The sequence below is a fragment of the Cygnus atratus genome, chromosome 3, assembly GCF_013377495.2.
Source record: "Cygnus atratus isolate AKBS03 ecotype Queensland, Australia chromosome 3, CAtr_DNAZoo_HiC_assembly, whole genome shotgun sequence".
In the NCBI taxonomy this organism is placed as follows: Eukaryota; Metazoa; Chordata; class Aves; order Anseriformes; family Anatidae; genus Cygnus; species Cygnus atratus.
In genome coordinates this window covers 119,262,169-119,277,491 of record NC_066364.1, presented here as the reverse complement: position 1 = coordinate 119,277,491, position 15,323 = coordinate 119,262,169, and the positions used below count along the sequence as shown (strand labels likewise).

Sequence of the window (15,323 nt, the reverse complement as noted above, 5' to 3'; positions counted from 1 at the left end):
CTAGAAACTTGCATATGACTATAGAATAGATTGGCATCCCATCATTTTCTGCTGGGAGAAAACTCAACATTACTCCATTACAAGTGCATTTAGATGTATTGGTTTGTAGAAGATTTAGAGGGGAAACTAGCTGCATACAAATCAATTGTAATTCTTCTGCTCCCCTTCTCAAAACCATACCAGAACACTATAGTTCCGTGATTTGTAGAAAATGGCAATCAAGTTTAATTTTTTAGGTGAAAATTTTGTGAATCTCTTGCATTTACTTAAGAGTCAACTAAAATACGTTCTATGCATTATCTTAAGGTTAAGTGTACTGAAGAATTCACTCAACTGGCATGAAATCTTTTCTTTCCGTAAGTATGCTAAGAAACTGAACAAATGAAATTGAGAAATTTACATTATGCTTGTTATTGTAAAGAAATTCTCACTCCCTGTGGTTCGGTTGCCATCACCTTTGTTAGTGGCCAGTGCTTACGTTATATTGCTGCTTAAGATATAAACAATTTCAGAAGTGGTTTAACACTTTGGTCTTTTATGTCAGAACTACCACAACCACTGACAATGTCAAAGTGCAAAATGCTCCCAAATGTGAGTGTTTTGTAAACTGCAATTAATAGAAATGTTGAAATAAATAAGCATCCAATGAAAACGTGTATCACAAATAACATAGTTAAACCCACAATCTGATTATGCATTTCTTTTAAAGACAAGCTGATGAAAACCAAGTTTATGAAATACACTTAGTCAAAGCTAACAAGTAAGTTTCTAAATTATCATTTGAAATGTGCTACAACTGGATTACTTAATGATTTATGACCTCTTACTCCACACAAACTATTGCTGAAATACATGAATATGCACTGCCACATGTCAAGGTCTACTTAAATTCTGTAATGCTGAAATGCATTGATAAGATAGGAAACTCAAAAAATGCACTCAAGTCCAAAAACTGCCTAAACAGTAATAATACCGTTTTTAGACGTCTCTCATTTCCTGGATTCTTGTCTAAATCTGGAAACCTGGAACTAAAATAAGCACTTTCAATACTCTGGTTTGCGTTTTCTAACCTTATGCTTATCCCGTCTTCTCCTTTTTGACTTTTTCTTTTCTTTTTCTTTTTTGCGTTTCTTCCGTGATTTTCTATGTCCTTTCTCATTTTTCTGTTTATCATCACCTTTTGAACCATGTTCTTTCACATCTTCATAAGCTGCATCATCTATTTCACCATCTTCAAGCTCCCCATCTTCTCTGTAGGAGGAAAAAATATCAATACAATAAAATTACATAATATTATCTCTCTTGTCTGTCCAACAGCACAATAAAAACAAAGCCACCCAATATTTCTTTCCACCAGTTACATTTTCATACACAAGCATATGCATATTGTAATATACATAACACCCCAAAAACTACCAGGATTTTCTTGTGTAGAAAACTGGAATAAAAGTCATTACACGCACTTGAATTGTACTGCAAAATAAAATAAAATAAATAATAATAATAAAACTATGGTGTGTTTTTTGCTTTGTTTTACTTCTCAGAACAAACACCTTCCCTTCTTCCATAATTTCCTCCAACACAGTTAAAAACACAGCTTCAATATATCGCCCACTGCTGCACTTAAACCCATTTCAAACTGAAAACATAGTTTGACCATTTCTAGAAATACTTAACTACAATGCTATTATTCTCTTTATGTTGCTGTACTTGCAGAACAGATATGGTCAAATTTAAAGGCAATTAAAACTCTCTGAAAACCATACAGTTAGGAATAGCAGTGAGAAAAACAAGCAGTTGGGCACTGCAGGAAAAACAATGCACCGTCCTATGCACACCTTTCCTTCAACACACTGTTTCCTGGAACTTCAGATGGGTCTGTGCTAACTAGTGTGCAATGGCCAATGGCCTGAGCAGTTCCAAAAAGGAAAATTACTTTGGTGGTTAAACTGAATCTTTAAAATAAATTAATGGTAGTGGATGACAAGAAGGGAACAGTTAACATTTGAAGTCAATTTGCTGGAATCTCAACACACAGATTATGCTATTTTTCTAAGATGCCTGGTTTTTGTTTGCTTGTTTTTCCAAATTTCTAGCCCTGACTTCTGTAGGGGTTCTTTTCACACAGCACAGCAATAACTGATACAATAATCATTGTAGATGGAACCATAACTTGCGCAGATGAACATGACAGTGTCAAAAGTCTTTACATTGGAATTAACACCAAAGGATGATTCAAAAACAAACATATAAATATTAACACAAGGTGCGTCACTTCAAGTGCTTGCTGACTAAATAAGAGAAAGGTTAGTGCTCATCTCTACCTGTATGGGGGGGGGGGGGGGGGGGAAATCTATATATATGATTACATAAGCCTTTAATAACAACCCTGAAAATATTTTGCCATAAAAGAAATACATCCAACAAAACACTAGCTAACCTCTGCCCAATCCCTATTTCTAGCCTATTTTGTGAGACTGCTGAAGCAATCCCAATCCCCTTTCTGTTATTTGCTGGGTTTTGGTTGTGGAAGAATACAGTACTTTCAAACTTACGTAACTGGCTCCATATAACTCTTTCTACATTACTTTCCTCTGCGTCAGGAATTCAGACTTCGTAGACATCACAGAACCTTACACAAACACAACACTGTATTTTTACATGGAGACTACCTGAAAATGGTGTGAAGCCCTATTATGCCTGAAACCGTCACCCTGTGAAAGTACCACATTCAGCGGGTACTTAACAGAAAAGCTGCCGGGTGGGGGCAGCAAGGGGAGAAGCCCACAGATACTACAAAACCATATACAAGTTCAAAATAGGAAATTCAGGTTTTTGTCACAAATCTCTACCCTGTAAACAGAATCCTCATTTACTAGTAAACAGACATCATAAATCTTGAAGCGGGCACTGCCAACAACAGCTGGCAAAACCAGCTGTGAAATCAACACAGTGAAAAAGGTAGTTGAATAAATCTATGTATTGTTTTGCTCTTTTCTAACTTGTATTTCTTACTATGGAGGATCACTTGGTGGTCCTAAAACTACTCTTGCATATACTATTCTTTGCTGCCGGTGGGTAACTTCTGCTCCTCTCTGCCAACACATACAGACTATCACTGCTGTATGCTTTGATTCGAGACTACTATTCTTTCATCTTTATACAAAACAGTAAAAAAACAAAAAAAGAAGCTTAGTATGACATTTAGACAAACAATGTAGTATATTTAGTATCAACCAAATTACTTACAAAATGATGAACTACTGTGAAAACCCTGAGATTGATGGAAATTGTCTGGGAAGTAATTTGTTATTTGGAATGCAAATATCTGCTGATCTAGACCATTGAGGAAGATGGTACAGAGTAAAATGCAGTTTTTAATGAAGAAAGAAAAAAATTAAGACAAAACAATCTTCCACTTGATGGAGAGAGTGTTAAAACGGTAATATTCCTTGTGTACTGTTAGTCTGGAAGAGTCAAAGGCTTTATCCTGCATGAAACAGGAATGCAAGAATGTCTGTTAATAAAGCTTTGAAGTTTTTGCCTAGTCAATGATGCTGAGTTCCTTGCAAAATATCTTCTGATGTCCCTGGAAATGCAGTAGTGGGAGGCAGGGAAGACAAGTGAACCCAGAGTCACATTAAACCGGTTGTGATCTATGCCTCTATATATTTCAAACAACTGAGAAACTGGGCATCAGAGGCTTTCAAAGCCTTTTGTACCTAAGGAACAATGTAGCCAGCCGTCCTCATCTCTGATCTGCTCACATCTCTGTTATGCAGCAGCTCAGAACACTTACATTAAAATCGCATACATACTTTTTTTTTTTTCCTAAAGCACAGAGTTTAAGCAGAAAACTGTTCTACATCTGTGTCCATATTCTGGACTCCGGTACTGCAGCATGTTTAAAAGGAGCAACTGAAAAATCAGCTCTTTATTGCGATGCGTTCTGACTTGCTACCATAAACACATACTGAAAATGCATTACAGGATTAAAAAAAAAAATCATCCATCACAATTGCACTGGGATGTCTCTCAGTACAACAGCCAAGAAAAACTACTAGAATTATTAGATTAACAGCTTCATAAACAGAAGATTGAAGATTTCATACCAAGGCTTAATCTTTGTTAAGGACAAGGTTGTCTATAAGCAGTAACAAAAGATCATAAAGCGCAGAGAGATGCACAGTGCTCCAACCTTTCGGTATGCATCTGCTGAGGATTACTTCTGGTATCTGAATGGAATCTGGACTTGACAACAAAAAACTTAAAGCTGTTGAAATTTGGTCTCTTGGAGTAGGAAGAAGTGACAAAGCATTACGAAGACCTCAGATACAACAGACTCGTAAGCCTGGCAAAGCTGTAACTTGTCAGGCCCTGTGGCATTTGCATAAAGATCTGCCTTCCTGAAACAGAAGGAACTTAAAGTCAAGATGTGAACACAGCTATCATCGGAAAACGATGACATTCACTTTATGTGCTGTGCCTTGCTGCTGTGAAAGGAAAGACGGGCACAGGCCTCGTTGCTCTCACTTGCAAATAGAGCTAGATGAAAAAGGAAAATGATTTGGCATACAAACCAAAAGGCACCTAAACTAAACCCATTTTGATTGCAGTCTGCCTGGGGTAGCTACCTAACAGGATTTATGATCCACCACGTCTGATGCTCCTTGCTCTGGAACGATCCTGAGGGACCATGATTGAAACAACGTGCTTCTGCTCGACAGTTGGTTCTGGTGTAAGAGAAAGCAGCAGCAGAAATTAAATGAAAGCAGGGCCCAGAGATATTTCCGCTAACCTTAGGCCAATAGTACTTTAAAATCACTTTGTATCTATTAAGAAAAAATAAATTAGCAGTGGTTTTATACCTATAAAACATGTATGCACCAGCCACTGCTGACCTAGAAACATGCAAGCCTGGCCATTCTGAAACCAGAATGGCAATACTCCAGTACACTGATCCTGAAGGCAAGAGAAAGTCTTCCAAAGAGGCCCACGAAACAAATTATGAATTGTTGTTGGTCCAGTAGTATGATGTAAATACTAAACAGTTGCATTTGAGCTACACCAATTTGAATAATGTTAGAGCAGCAAGAATAAATCCACATTAGACAAGCCACAGTAACACTTAACGACAGAGAAAAGAATTTAAAATTCCCCTTAAATTGAAATTACATAACTACAATAAGACCAGATGGGGAGAATAAATAGGAGAAATTTACTGAGAGGGAAGATCTCCCTCTCTTTTAAGCTGAAGTCTCAAGTTCAGATTCCTCTCTTTTAGGAATGAAACCAGCATCTGGTCTTTCCATCTGCCTCGTTACATTGACCCCCTTGCATAAATAGATGGATAAATAAATAGATAAAAAAATGAAAATACACAGTGGTTACGAACTTAGAAGCAAGCCATAGTACTGATTTTTGTAAGCTGAGTAAATGGATGCGTTAGGGAGAAGAAATGGGAAAAAGAACAAAGAAAACACATGCAGTTATTGGCTCACACAATCCCATAAAGGCCCTGAAAAAAAGGAAGGCAATCTATTTGGGGTGGCTCCCTGCTCACCCGTACCTCCCAGCGGGCCCTGCAGTCTATGCCGTGCTCTCCTAGCACCTGGGGCCAGCCCACTGCACCACACCAAGGCCAGGGACAATACATTGGAATATCTATCCCAAGCATAAAACAAATCCTGTTTTCAAACACCACAAAGTCCGTTATCCCAGGCATTCCCTGACAAGTTCGGAAGTACATCATTTAATAACCCATGAAAGTATTTATTAGTCAGGTATCTCCTGGAGAGATGTGACGAACTGTGCATAACTGAAATGCAAATATTTATGAAACACCTGCCACTATTAGGAAAAAAAAAAAACAGTCTTTCCTATTTTGACAAAGTGAGCTAAACTCACTTGGTCACGGACATCTACTCAATTAAAATATCCTCTTCAGTAAAACAGCTACTGAAAATGCTCTCTGGGAAATAAGGCATTAGCCACTTTCCAGTTCCTCTGGGAACTGCCATCATATATTTACACTTCTGGGATGCATGCACAACTCAAGTATCTTTCTAAGAAAAACAACTGTGCAGAATCTCAGGAATACTACCCTTTGGATTGTATTTCAGAGGTATGGTTACAAAAGTTGTTCTCTACTCCCGAAATGCCTAAATTATCTCCCCAAAATCCTAAAATTTTCCAAGAACTGAACTTCAAGAATGTTAAAAAAAAAAAAAAATCACTGGATAAATATAATTTGAAAAGATACTGGCCTAAAACATATTTCCAGGAAATGATTTAATTCTTCTTCAGAGAAAGCTTGAAGGAAGCTATAGGGCAGAAACTACCTTTGGTTTAGGCTTCCTTTTTCATTGAAAATCCAAACTGAAGCTAGACGCTAGAAAGTGAGTGCAGAACCTCCCCCTTTCAGAAGTTCTCTTCCTACACGTGTTCCACAGACTTGGCTACAGCAAACAGCTTTGGGAAGGGCTTTCAGTGATGTGAAGCAAGACTACCTCCTTTTCCACTACTGAGGAATAAAAGTCAACAAACAGATGTCATCTGGAAAACACATAGCTAGTAGATGATTTTCTAGGAAACGGGTCCTAGCTTTATGCTGTTTTCCCTTTGGCAGATAACTAGTCACACTACTGATGTAACCAGAGACAATATCAACTTCTGTTTTGCACAGTACAGTGCTTGCTAACAGAATATTCTGGATTTACACAACATCTTAGAATGCTTCTATTATTGCTGGAGACATCTGACATAAAACCAAAATTTTCTTAATGTAGAAAAGCAAAGAACTGTCATCTTATCTTCTTTCTTTTTCAAGATTTTATTTCTCTTTCAACTACCCTACCCCACAGAACAATACAACAGAGAAAGATAGTTCACTGAAATAATGCCAACACACTGTCGGGGAAACAGTTTAGGGTGCAATTCCTACACATTGCATACCTTAGGAGTCACAAAGACAGCCTGTACGTTGAGGGAATACACACTGGCATTTTATTTATTTTTTAAAACTTCTGCCATGTGTTACTTTCCTGGATTCTATACTTGTATTTGCGAAGGCTGAGCTAAACCTGACACATCTTTTGTCTCTTTATTTGATATTCCTCTAGATTCCCTAGGGAAAGAAAAATATCAGAGCAAAGAAGGATTTTGCAGTGAAGCTATGAGAACGTCATGCTTAGCTAGATTCCACACATACTACTGCAAACTGAATAGGCAGTGCTGTATGTGTTTTTCACAATGCAGACATGCATTAAAAACAGCAGGATTCCCAAGCTGTTTGATACCACCCCTACACACATTTGGAAGCTGCAAGACAAAGCGTTAATAAAAAGCAACAGGTAACACAGATTCTCCTCATGAGTTCCCACAAAGGACAGCTGGAATACAGGATCCAACTTGTAAGGGCATGGAAAAACTACAGCTTTCCCCTAGTGAAAGTATACCACCTTAAAAGGGGACACCAATTATTTTTGTATTCCTTATGCTGTGAACCCTCCCGAGCACCGAAGCCCTACTTGGGAAGAAGCACGCTTGGAAGAAACGTCCCACAAGGTGGCCTACCCCAAGGCGAGGCAGCCATTCACTGCTGCCCCCAGCAGGCCTCGCAGCCGGGCGTTTCCTACTGCAATTTAAGTCCTTCTGGAAGGGAAACAAAAGTGACTTCCTGAAATACCCAGTGTAAGTGACTGGGAGGTTGTTTGGCTACCATAGCATCACCTACTGGAACTTCCTCACAAGGAGCCCTGGAGAAGCTTAGTGATTAAACCACATTGCCAAATGGTACTGCTATTTCCTCCTAAGCCACGGGACAGCAAAGGCAGTCTTGCTGTCCAAAACACAGGCAATGCAAAACTAACATCACCTAAACACCACGAGCTAAACAAAGCCTGTCCGAAGGCAGCACTCTGGCACCGATCCTGTCCTACGAGCCCTGCACAACAAAACTTGGTTCATCTCCAAAGGCCGGGGAAAGAACTAAACTTGCTGATGGATCACTCCCTCTTCCATGATCCCTGGACACTTGGAACTTGATGGATATGTGGAATAAACCTATAAAGCATTTCCACTGCCCCAAGTGTATTTCTAGCACATCTCCAAAATGGATTAGAGAGGCACAGAAGTCAAGTAATTTTTAGAGGAGAATCAGCCTGGTAAAATCACTGAAAGACCAGTTAGACGATTCTTTGGTTATGGAAAACAGAAATCCACACGTAAAGTAACCCACCACCACTCCAGTACTTCCAGGGTAACACCTAACATTCAAACTTGGCTTTAACTTACCTTTCTTGCCCTTACCCCCCTCAGTTTTACAAACAGCATCCTCTGTCTTCAAAGATTTATGACTCAAGCTCCTGAAGCCCAAGATACACAAAACTAGCTGCATCTTCTCAGTATGCTAACGATTGGAGCTCTGAAGTATTTTGAGGAAACTGGAAGTTGTTTTTTTCCCCTCTTGGGACTGTTTTTTCAATCCTCCCAATGCAATTACTTGGCATACATGCAAATACAGCAGGTGCCATGTGAGAATCTAAAGAATGCTACTGTATGCTTTAAGAACTTACAGGAACAACATCATACAACCAAAATGGAAAACTTTATCATCAAACATTATTTTCTGTTAAGTTCATTTCTGGTAGGTTTAATTCATAGCTGAGGAAAGGTCTCATTTAGAAATTTAGTTTTGTTTTACAATGTGATGCCCTTGACTTTGCTTATTAGAATAAGCCTTAAAGAGAACATTAATAACCAAGAATTTCCAAAAGCATTACCAACACTAGAAAAAGTATACAGAACAAAAAAGTGAAAGTTGCAAACCTCTCCCTTTTACTTCCTGTACACAGAGAATTGCTGTAGAGAAAGGACCCAGTAACAAGACTCCAAACATTACCAACGATCAGAACTCCAGCACATTAAGCAGTAAATTATTTTTAAGCAGCTACTAATTTCTGGTGACAACTGGATTTTACTGTCCAAATATATATATGTACACACAAGTCTATTTCTTCCTAAAATGAGTGCATTGTTAAACCTTCACCTCTTCTTCCTGCAATTATAGTTCTAAAAGAGATAGGGTATCATAAAACATCCAGGATGTCCAAAATCTCATCTTCTCACGTAGGAACAGCATATTAACAGCCCTCAGTTCACAGGAGCTGGTAACAGCGACGTGCACCTATGCTGCTGACCTCTGCAATAAGACCCTATGATGCAAGAGAGAGACAACACAGGTGTTTTTGGCACTGGTCAGGAGCCATTTAGTGAAATGACACACCCCTCACTGAGGTGACTGCACAGACCTGCGGCTCGCCACATCTCACATCCATGCGCGCACTCTCTCCTGCCCGCTGCCACGCGATCAACCTGCAGCACCCTCACAGCTAACATGGTGCTGTTAGAAAATCCTCACGAGCACAAGAACTCAGCTGCATTCCATGGCACAAAAGTTACATGTCTCAAGTAATGTCTATTAGAGGTCTAAAATTTATCACATGAATTTGCCCTAGCAATCAGCTACGCTAGTTTTTATGAATGAGTAAGGGAAGAACTACAAAAAGCAGATGATGTTCTTGCAGTCAGCCAGCCAGTGTCCAGTGACAACTGATGCTGGCCTTTTCCACAGCGTTACGCTGGTTACTTACAGCAGCCTGCAGTTGTCCTTTAAGTTTGACCACTCTGCAAATGCACAGCTATTTTAATCTACAGCCAGGAAGTGAAATCGTTATTGAGAAAAGTTACAGAGCAGATTGCTTGGGTTTTTAATCTTTTATCCCTAGACTGGCTTTGACAGATAGCGTGTTCCCATACAACGGGGGAAACGCAGGAGGCAGAAGACAAAAGCCAGGTTCCTGCGGTGGCAATGGTGGTGGCAGTGGAGGCCAATGAGCCCGCTAGAAGGCCCGCTTTCTCACCCTGCTGCCTACCCACCTCCAGCTGCAGACATTTCTTGCTGCACAAGAAGTGACAGAGATTCACACAGACCACCTCCTCCACCCCAGGAGGATGAGGACTAACAGCCATGCAAGTCAGACGCATTTTTGCCACTCCTGCAGTGTTTGCTGGACAGTAAGTAAGCCTTGTTTGCCCATAGGGCATATTTGGGAGTGGTTTTCTCTTCATTTCCTATTTTCCTAATGTCAAAGCCAGTTTTGAAATCATGTTCAGAACCAATAAATCACTACAAGGCTGCACACAGGGATCACAAACAACTTCAAGTTAACATGAATGCATTCTTTGGTGATTAACTATTACTAAAAAAAAAGTCTCCAAATCCAGCTACAAGTAAACATTTTCAAATCAAACTATGCACACATCGACAGAGGGCATTAACGAACGGGCAGAATAAAAGACACATGCAAGTCATCCACTGTGATATTAAATATGGATGGGAGCCTCACAGCCAGGTGGGCTGGATGGTACGACAATGGATTATACGAGATCTTGAGCCCTTCAGCTCCACAAACACTGCCCGATCTGTGCTGCTAAAGTGCTTTAAGGAGCTGACGAGCCATAAGAATCAAGACAAGACACCAGCAAAGCAGCCTGCAAAACAATGCTGGCTGAGCAGCAACAGAGGAAGCATGTAACTGGGGTATACAATACAGACTTGAATTTACTGTTACCCATCCCATCTGCAACTAGCCACTTGCACTTTTCCCTTTGCTTCCCACTGACTAATTTCCCAGAGCAGTTCTCCATTAGGGTGAACCAGCCCAACCTGTTGTATCAGCAGTTTAAAATCATGATTGCCAAGGAGACGAGTGGAAAACTGGTACACTGAAAGGGAACAGGTAATGCCTAAGAAAGCTGGAAGAAGAAACTGGGAAAATAAAGTAAATACAAAGGAGCAACTGGGTGGAGTCTCTATTCACCTGGTTTGTCTGGACCGATTCACAAATCGGTTTATCTTGAACAAGAAAGTGACTATCAACTGAATTTCAAAATGTAAAAATGATATTCAATGTATAACAAAGAAGTGTGCAATGAGGGTTTCCATAGTTCTTGGAAAAGGAACCTAAAATATAGAAAAGCGTGACTTTGCAGTGGCATTTCCAAAAATCAGGACAATTTTCTCAAGAAACTTTGTACAGGACTTTTGGGTGTCCATCAGAGAGCTGTCTTAGATGCAGAATTTACTGTGTTGCACCACGAACAAGTAAAAAGGGGCCTGCTACTTAAATGTTAAATGCAACCACGCTGGCTATGGAGGCATTACTTGCACCTCCGTGATCTGTGAGTTAGCATCTCACTGCTCAGACCTATCATTAGGTCACTGCTATTTTTAAAGCAGTTAATACTATAGGAAAACTCTGTGTATGGAGATTAAATGACAGTAAAGCAGAAATGGCAAACAGAAAGAACCAATACCAATAGGACACTTTATATATAATTACATATATATACAAAAAAACCACCATCCAACTCACAGAAAAAAAATACTTTCTAGCATTTCTGGCAATTGGAAATCTGGCACTGGTTTCAAACACAGAACTATTTGTAGCAAACAAGTCCTTCTCTTGTCTGTAACAGCTCAGTATTAGTCAGAAAATCAAAGTCTGCAGAAGTCTGCACGAAGACTGAACTCTTACGTTTGCAGCAAGCATTCAGTCTTATCTGAGGCACGTAGGCATTCAAGCGGGTGCCCCACTGGCCGCATGCAGGACAGGACAATGCCTATAAAACAAGAGTTCAGGCGGAATAGCAAGCGCCCTGTCTGGGGGTGTGACAATACCCGCAGACTATCACACTAAGCAGGCCGTGCTGATGTCCGGAAGAACGTACTCATTGCACACACAGCAGTTTATACACCAAGGCTCCTTTCTTAAAGCTGTGCTCCTTTTTGCCACAGTCTCGCCTTGCTGATGGCAAGCTGGAGCCGAGTTTGCGTGTATCCCAAGGGGACTTCGTTCCTCTGAATTTATTTGCTGTTGCTGAGTTTGCCTGCACCCTGCCTCTGAGTTCTTTCTTACTCATGAAAAATTACCTACATAACAAGCAACCCATAATAAAATGTAACCTGACAGGACAAAATGACAAGATACTTGCTATCTGGGTGTACACAAAGTCTCAAACACACCAGGAGAGGGCATGTCCCCACAATGAGTTAACTAAAAATATTTCAAGAATGAAAACCCTTCCTTACGTAATCAGCTGCCCCCTCTATAAAGCAAGACAACAAAGACCCTGGATTAGAACAACACTTCCATCTTAGAATGCTCTGAGCGCAGCCAGGCAAGGTTTTTCGCTATTTCCTACTGCTCAAAGCACTAACCAACTTCCTCATAGCTCTACAGATCAGTTCAAAACCAAACTCTTAAATGTTCAGAGAAATGCTATTAATTCATGCTGCACACGTCGATCTAATCTGTTACGTGATCTCACTACCTTCCTATTATGGTCTGCATCAATAGTAAACTGGTCTGTCTGAGCTACCAGTGCAGCAAAAAACCTGAATGCAAGATAAAACATAATGAAACTAGACGTCCTACTTTTAAAACACAACACTAGCACTAAACTCCAGTTCACATTAACTTAGAAAATGAGTATATCATGCTCTTTCATCTTTTCTGCAGAACTGACCCAAAATATTATACCTCGCTTTCAACTTAATACAAAGGAGACTTGACAAACCAATTCAGCACTACAAGAGCGTTCCCACTGAAAGCTGTCCTGTCCCCCCCCCAGCCAACCCTGTCTTCTGGGGCAGGGAAAGACCCTGGTTTTGTCTAGGCCTCACAAGTAACCAGCTCCTGGGGAAATTCTGTAAATTTCAGCTAGATAAATATTACATTTTGACAGGTTTACATTTGCATATCTAATACAATACCAATACTTATATTTAGGGCTTTTTTTTTTAATAACACTCTAGGTGTATTAAGAGTTTGGTTTACTATACACATCTCAGGTCAGAGGACAGAAGTTTTCCAGAAGTCTTGCTGATAAAAAGTATTATTTAAAAGGTATTTGTTTTTGTTAGTCTTCTGCTCTTCTGAAACTAAAGCATTATAAAGCAATATTTATAAAAAAATGTATTAAAAGTACATCAGGCTACTAAGTAGCACTTATTTATTCTATTTCATAATTTACCAGTGTAAGGACAAGTGCACTGGTGAGAACAGCTGGTAAGAGGAACTCTGTTTGTCAACATCACATGAGGAACTCTAAACTAGAAAAAATATGCTTCTAGCAGAAGTGTGGATGAAGCTTTTTTGTGCTCGTCCTCAATGAGAACTTTAAAACACAAAGCATCTTCAATCCCTGAAACAGCATCTTCAGTAAAAAGTCACAGACCTAGGAATGCCTACACCCTAACACATCTCTACTGCTACTGTTGAAATGACATAACAAGTCTATGCTGTATCTTCAGCCATCCCAGTGCATTACTCTTTTGCTTTTTACATATCGCTTTTGGAACACACAGTGAGACACAGCTTATGCTATTTCAAAATTAAACTTAGGAAGCTAGGAGCAGGAATCAGAAGCTCCGAGGTCTGCCCTGAACCAGTCGCTAAATCCCAGTATGATTTTTGGACCAGTTGGTCAACTCCTACGGCCCTCCATTTCCCCTTTTATAACACAGAATTTATGACTCTTTCTCCAGTGAGGGAACTGTTACATTCGCTCACAGACCCTTAGGTGTTTTTCAGTCCTCTGAAACAAGTACCAAGCATGGTTGTGGAGCTGTGTGGGGCGGACAGAACTGAAAGGTGGCTGTCAAAAACAGTCATTTTAACTCCTGCACTTGTGTTACAAACGCTGTGAGTAGATGTACGCTGAAGGACTGGTAGCTGTCACCCAGAAACAGTATTTTTGGAACTAGTTAGGAAGGCCAAGAGCTGCCTGGAGAAAGGATTTTAATTTCCAGCAGCTGCAGGAGAGAAAGGGAGGGAGGGAGGAACAGAGGTCCTTTCACCAGGAACAGGACTCTGGCTTTCTGCGCATGGGGACTGAGAGGTGGCAAAGATAACGTCAGTCAGACCTTAATCTGCATAAAAAAAAGATCCAGTTAAACGTGTAAGGTGTAATCTGGCAAGAAAATGACGTTAAACATGGACCTGGTGAGATTCTTCATAAACAAAAACAATGTGGAAAAAAAAAAGAAAAAAAGAAACTCAGAACACCCCTTCCTACCTGACTAGCAGCACCAGGGCAAGGGAGAAAAAGAACAATGGTGACATTCAACAGACACCCGCTGGAAAGTGCAATTTATGGAAAGAAATGGAAAACAGCCCCCCTTCCCAGGCAGAATAAATAAATGAAGATGTATAAAAGGCATGCATTCGAGAAAATAAAACCCTGCTAACAATGCCCTTGCAGCCCCGTGAGCCCCCCGGCCCCCCGCCCCCCTCACCCCAGCCTTGCAGCCTGGAGGTGACCTGCCCCGCAAATCTACCGCCATCGTTAACCCCCTCGGCACATTAACACCCGGCATCATCATCATCATCATCACCACCATCACCCCACTAGTATCACCATTATGAGAAGCGGAGAGAGAGAAGAATGTTACTCGACCTTTCGTCCCCTGCATGTTGCCTGTCAGAGTCGGGCATGTTTGGGTCAAGAACTGGGTTTGGGGGTTTGGAGAACAGGCTTTCAAAGGCCATCGTGCTGGCCGTGGTGTGGTGAGGAGGAGGAGGGAGGTGGAGGAAGGCAGGACACTGCCGCTGCCCGTGGTGCCGAGGGAGGAGGCGGCGGCGGCGCGCACGGCCGCTCTGGGGGCGGCTCGGTGAGGAGGAGGAGGAGGAGGGCCGGTCCCCCAGTGAGGAGAGACGATGAAGGTCGCACTCACGGTTACCTAGTGGGACACTAACGGGCACTCAGCGCAGGGCGAGGCCGCCCAGGCTGCGCCCGGCCGCCCCGCGCGGGCGGGAGGAGGCGGAGGCGGCGGCGACGGCGGCTCGGAGGAGCCGGCGGCGGCTCGGAGGAGCAGGCCCGGGGCACAGGAGAACGAGAGGACACACACACGGGGCGGGGAGATGCTGGTGGCCGGAGATGGCTGCCCTACTGCTTCCTTACAAACATGGCGCCCGCTCGAGGCACTCTCACAAAATGGCGGCAGCGGCGGCGGCGGCGGCAGCAGCGACCCCGGCGGCAGCGGCGACGGCGGCGGCGGCAGCAGCGGCCCCGGCGCCGCCCCCAGCTCGCTCAGCGCCCCGGCCCGCGGGCTCGCCGCCACCACTGCGTCCTCCGCGCCCGTCGGGGCCGAGACGGCGTCGCCTGGCGCTGGCCGCCGCCGCCGCCCGCGGCACGCTCCGGATCCGGCTCCGGCTCGGCTCCGGCTGCGCCTCAGGCTCGGGCTCCTCCTCCGCCGC

General features: G+C 42.0%; 1 protein-coding gene across 1 annotated transcript in view; it reads right to left on the bottom strand.

Moving 5' to 3' along the window:
- ZC3H6 (zinc finger CCCH-type containing 6) overlaps positions 1-15,116 on the bottom strand; it is a 31,230-nt gene extending 16,114 nt beyond the window's left edge. Inside the window, 2 exon segments of the mRNA XM_035565387.2 lie at positions 1,071-1,251; positions 14,524-15,116. Of these exon segments, the coding sequence (XP_035421280.1) occupies positions 1,071-1,251; positions 14,524-14,615 (273 nt within the window). The 5' untranslated portion in view covers positions 14,616-15,116.
- Positions 15,117-15,323: the final 207 nt, after the last annotated feature.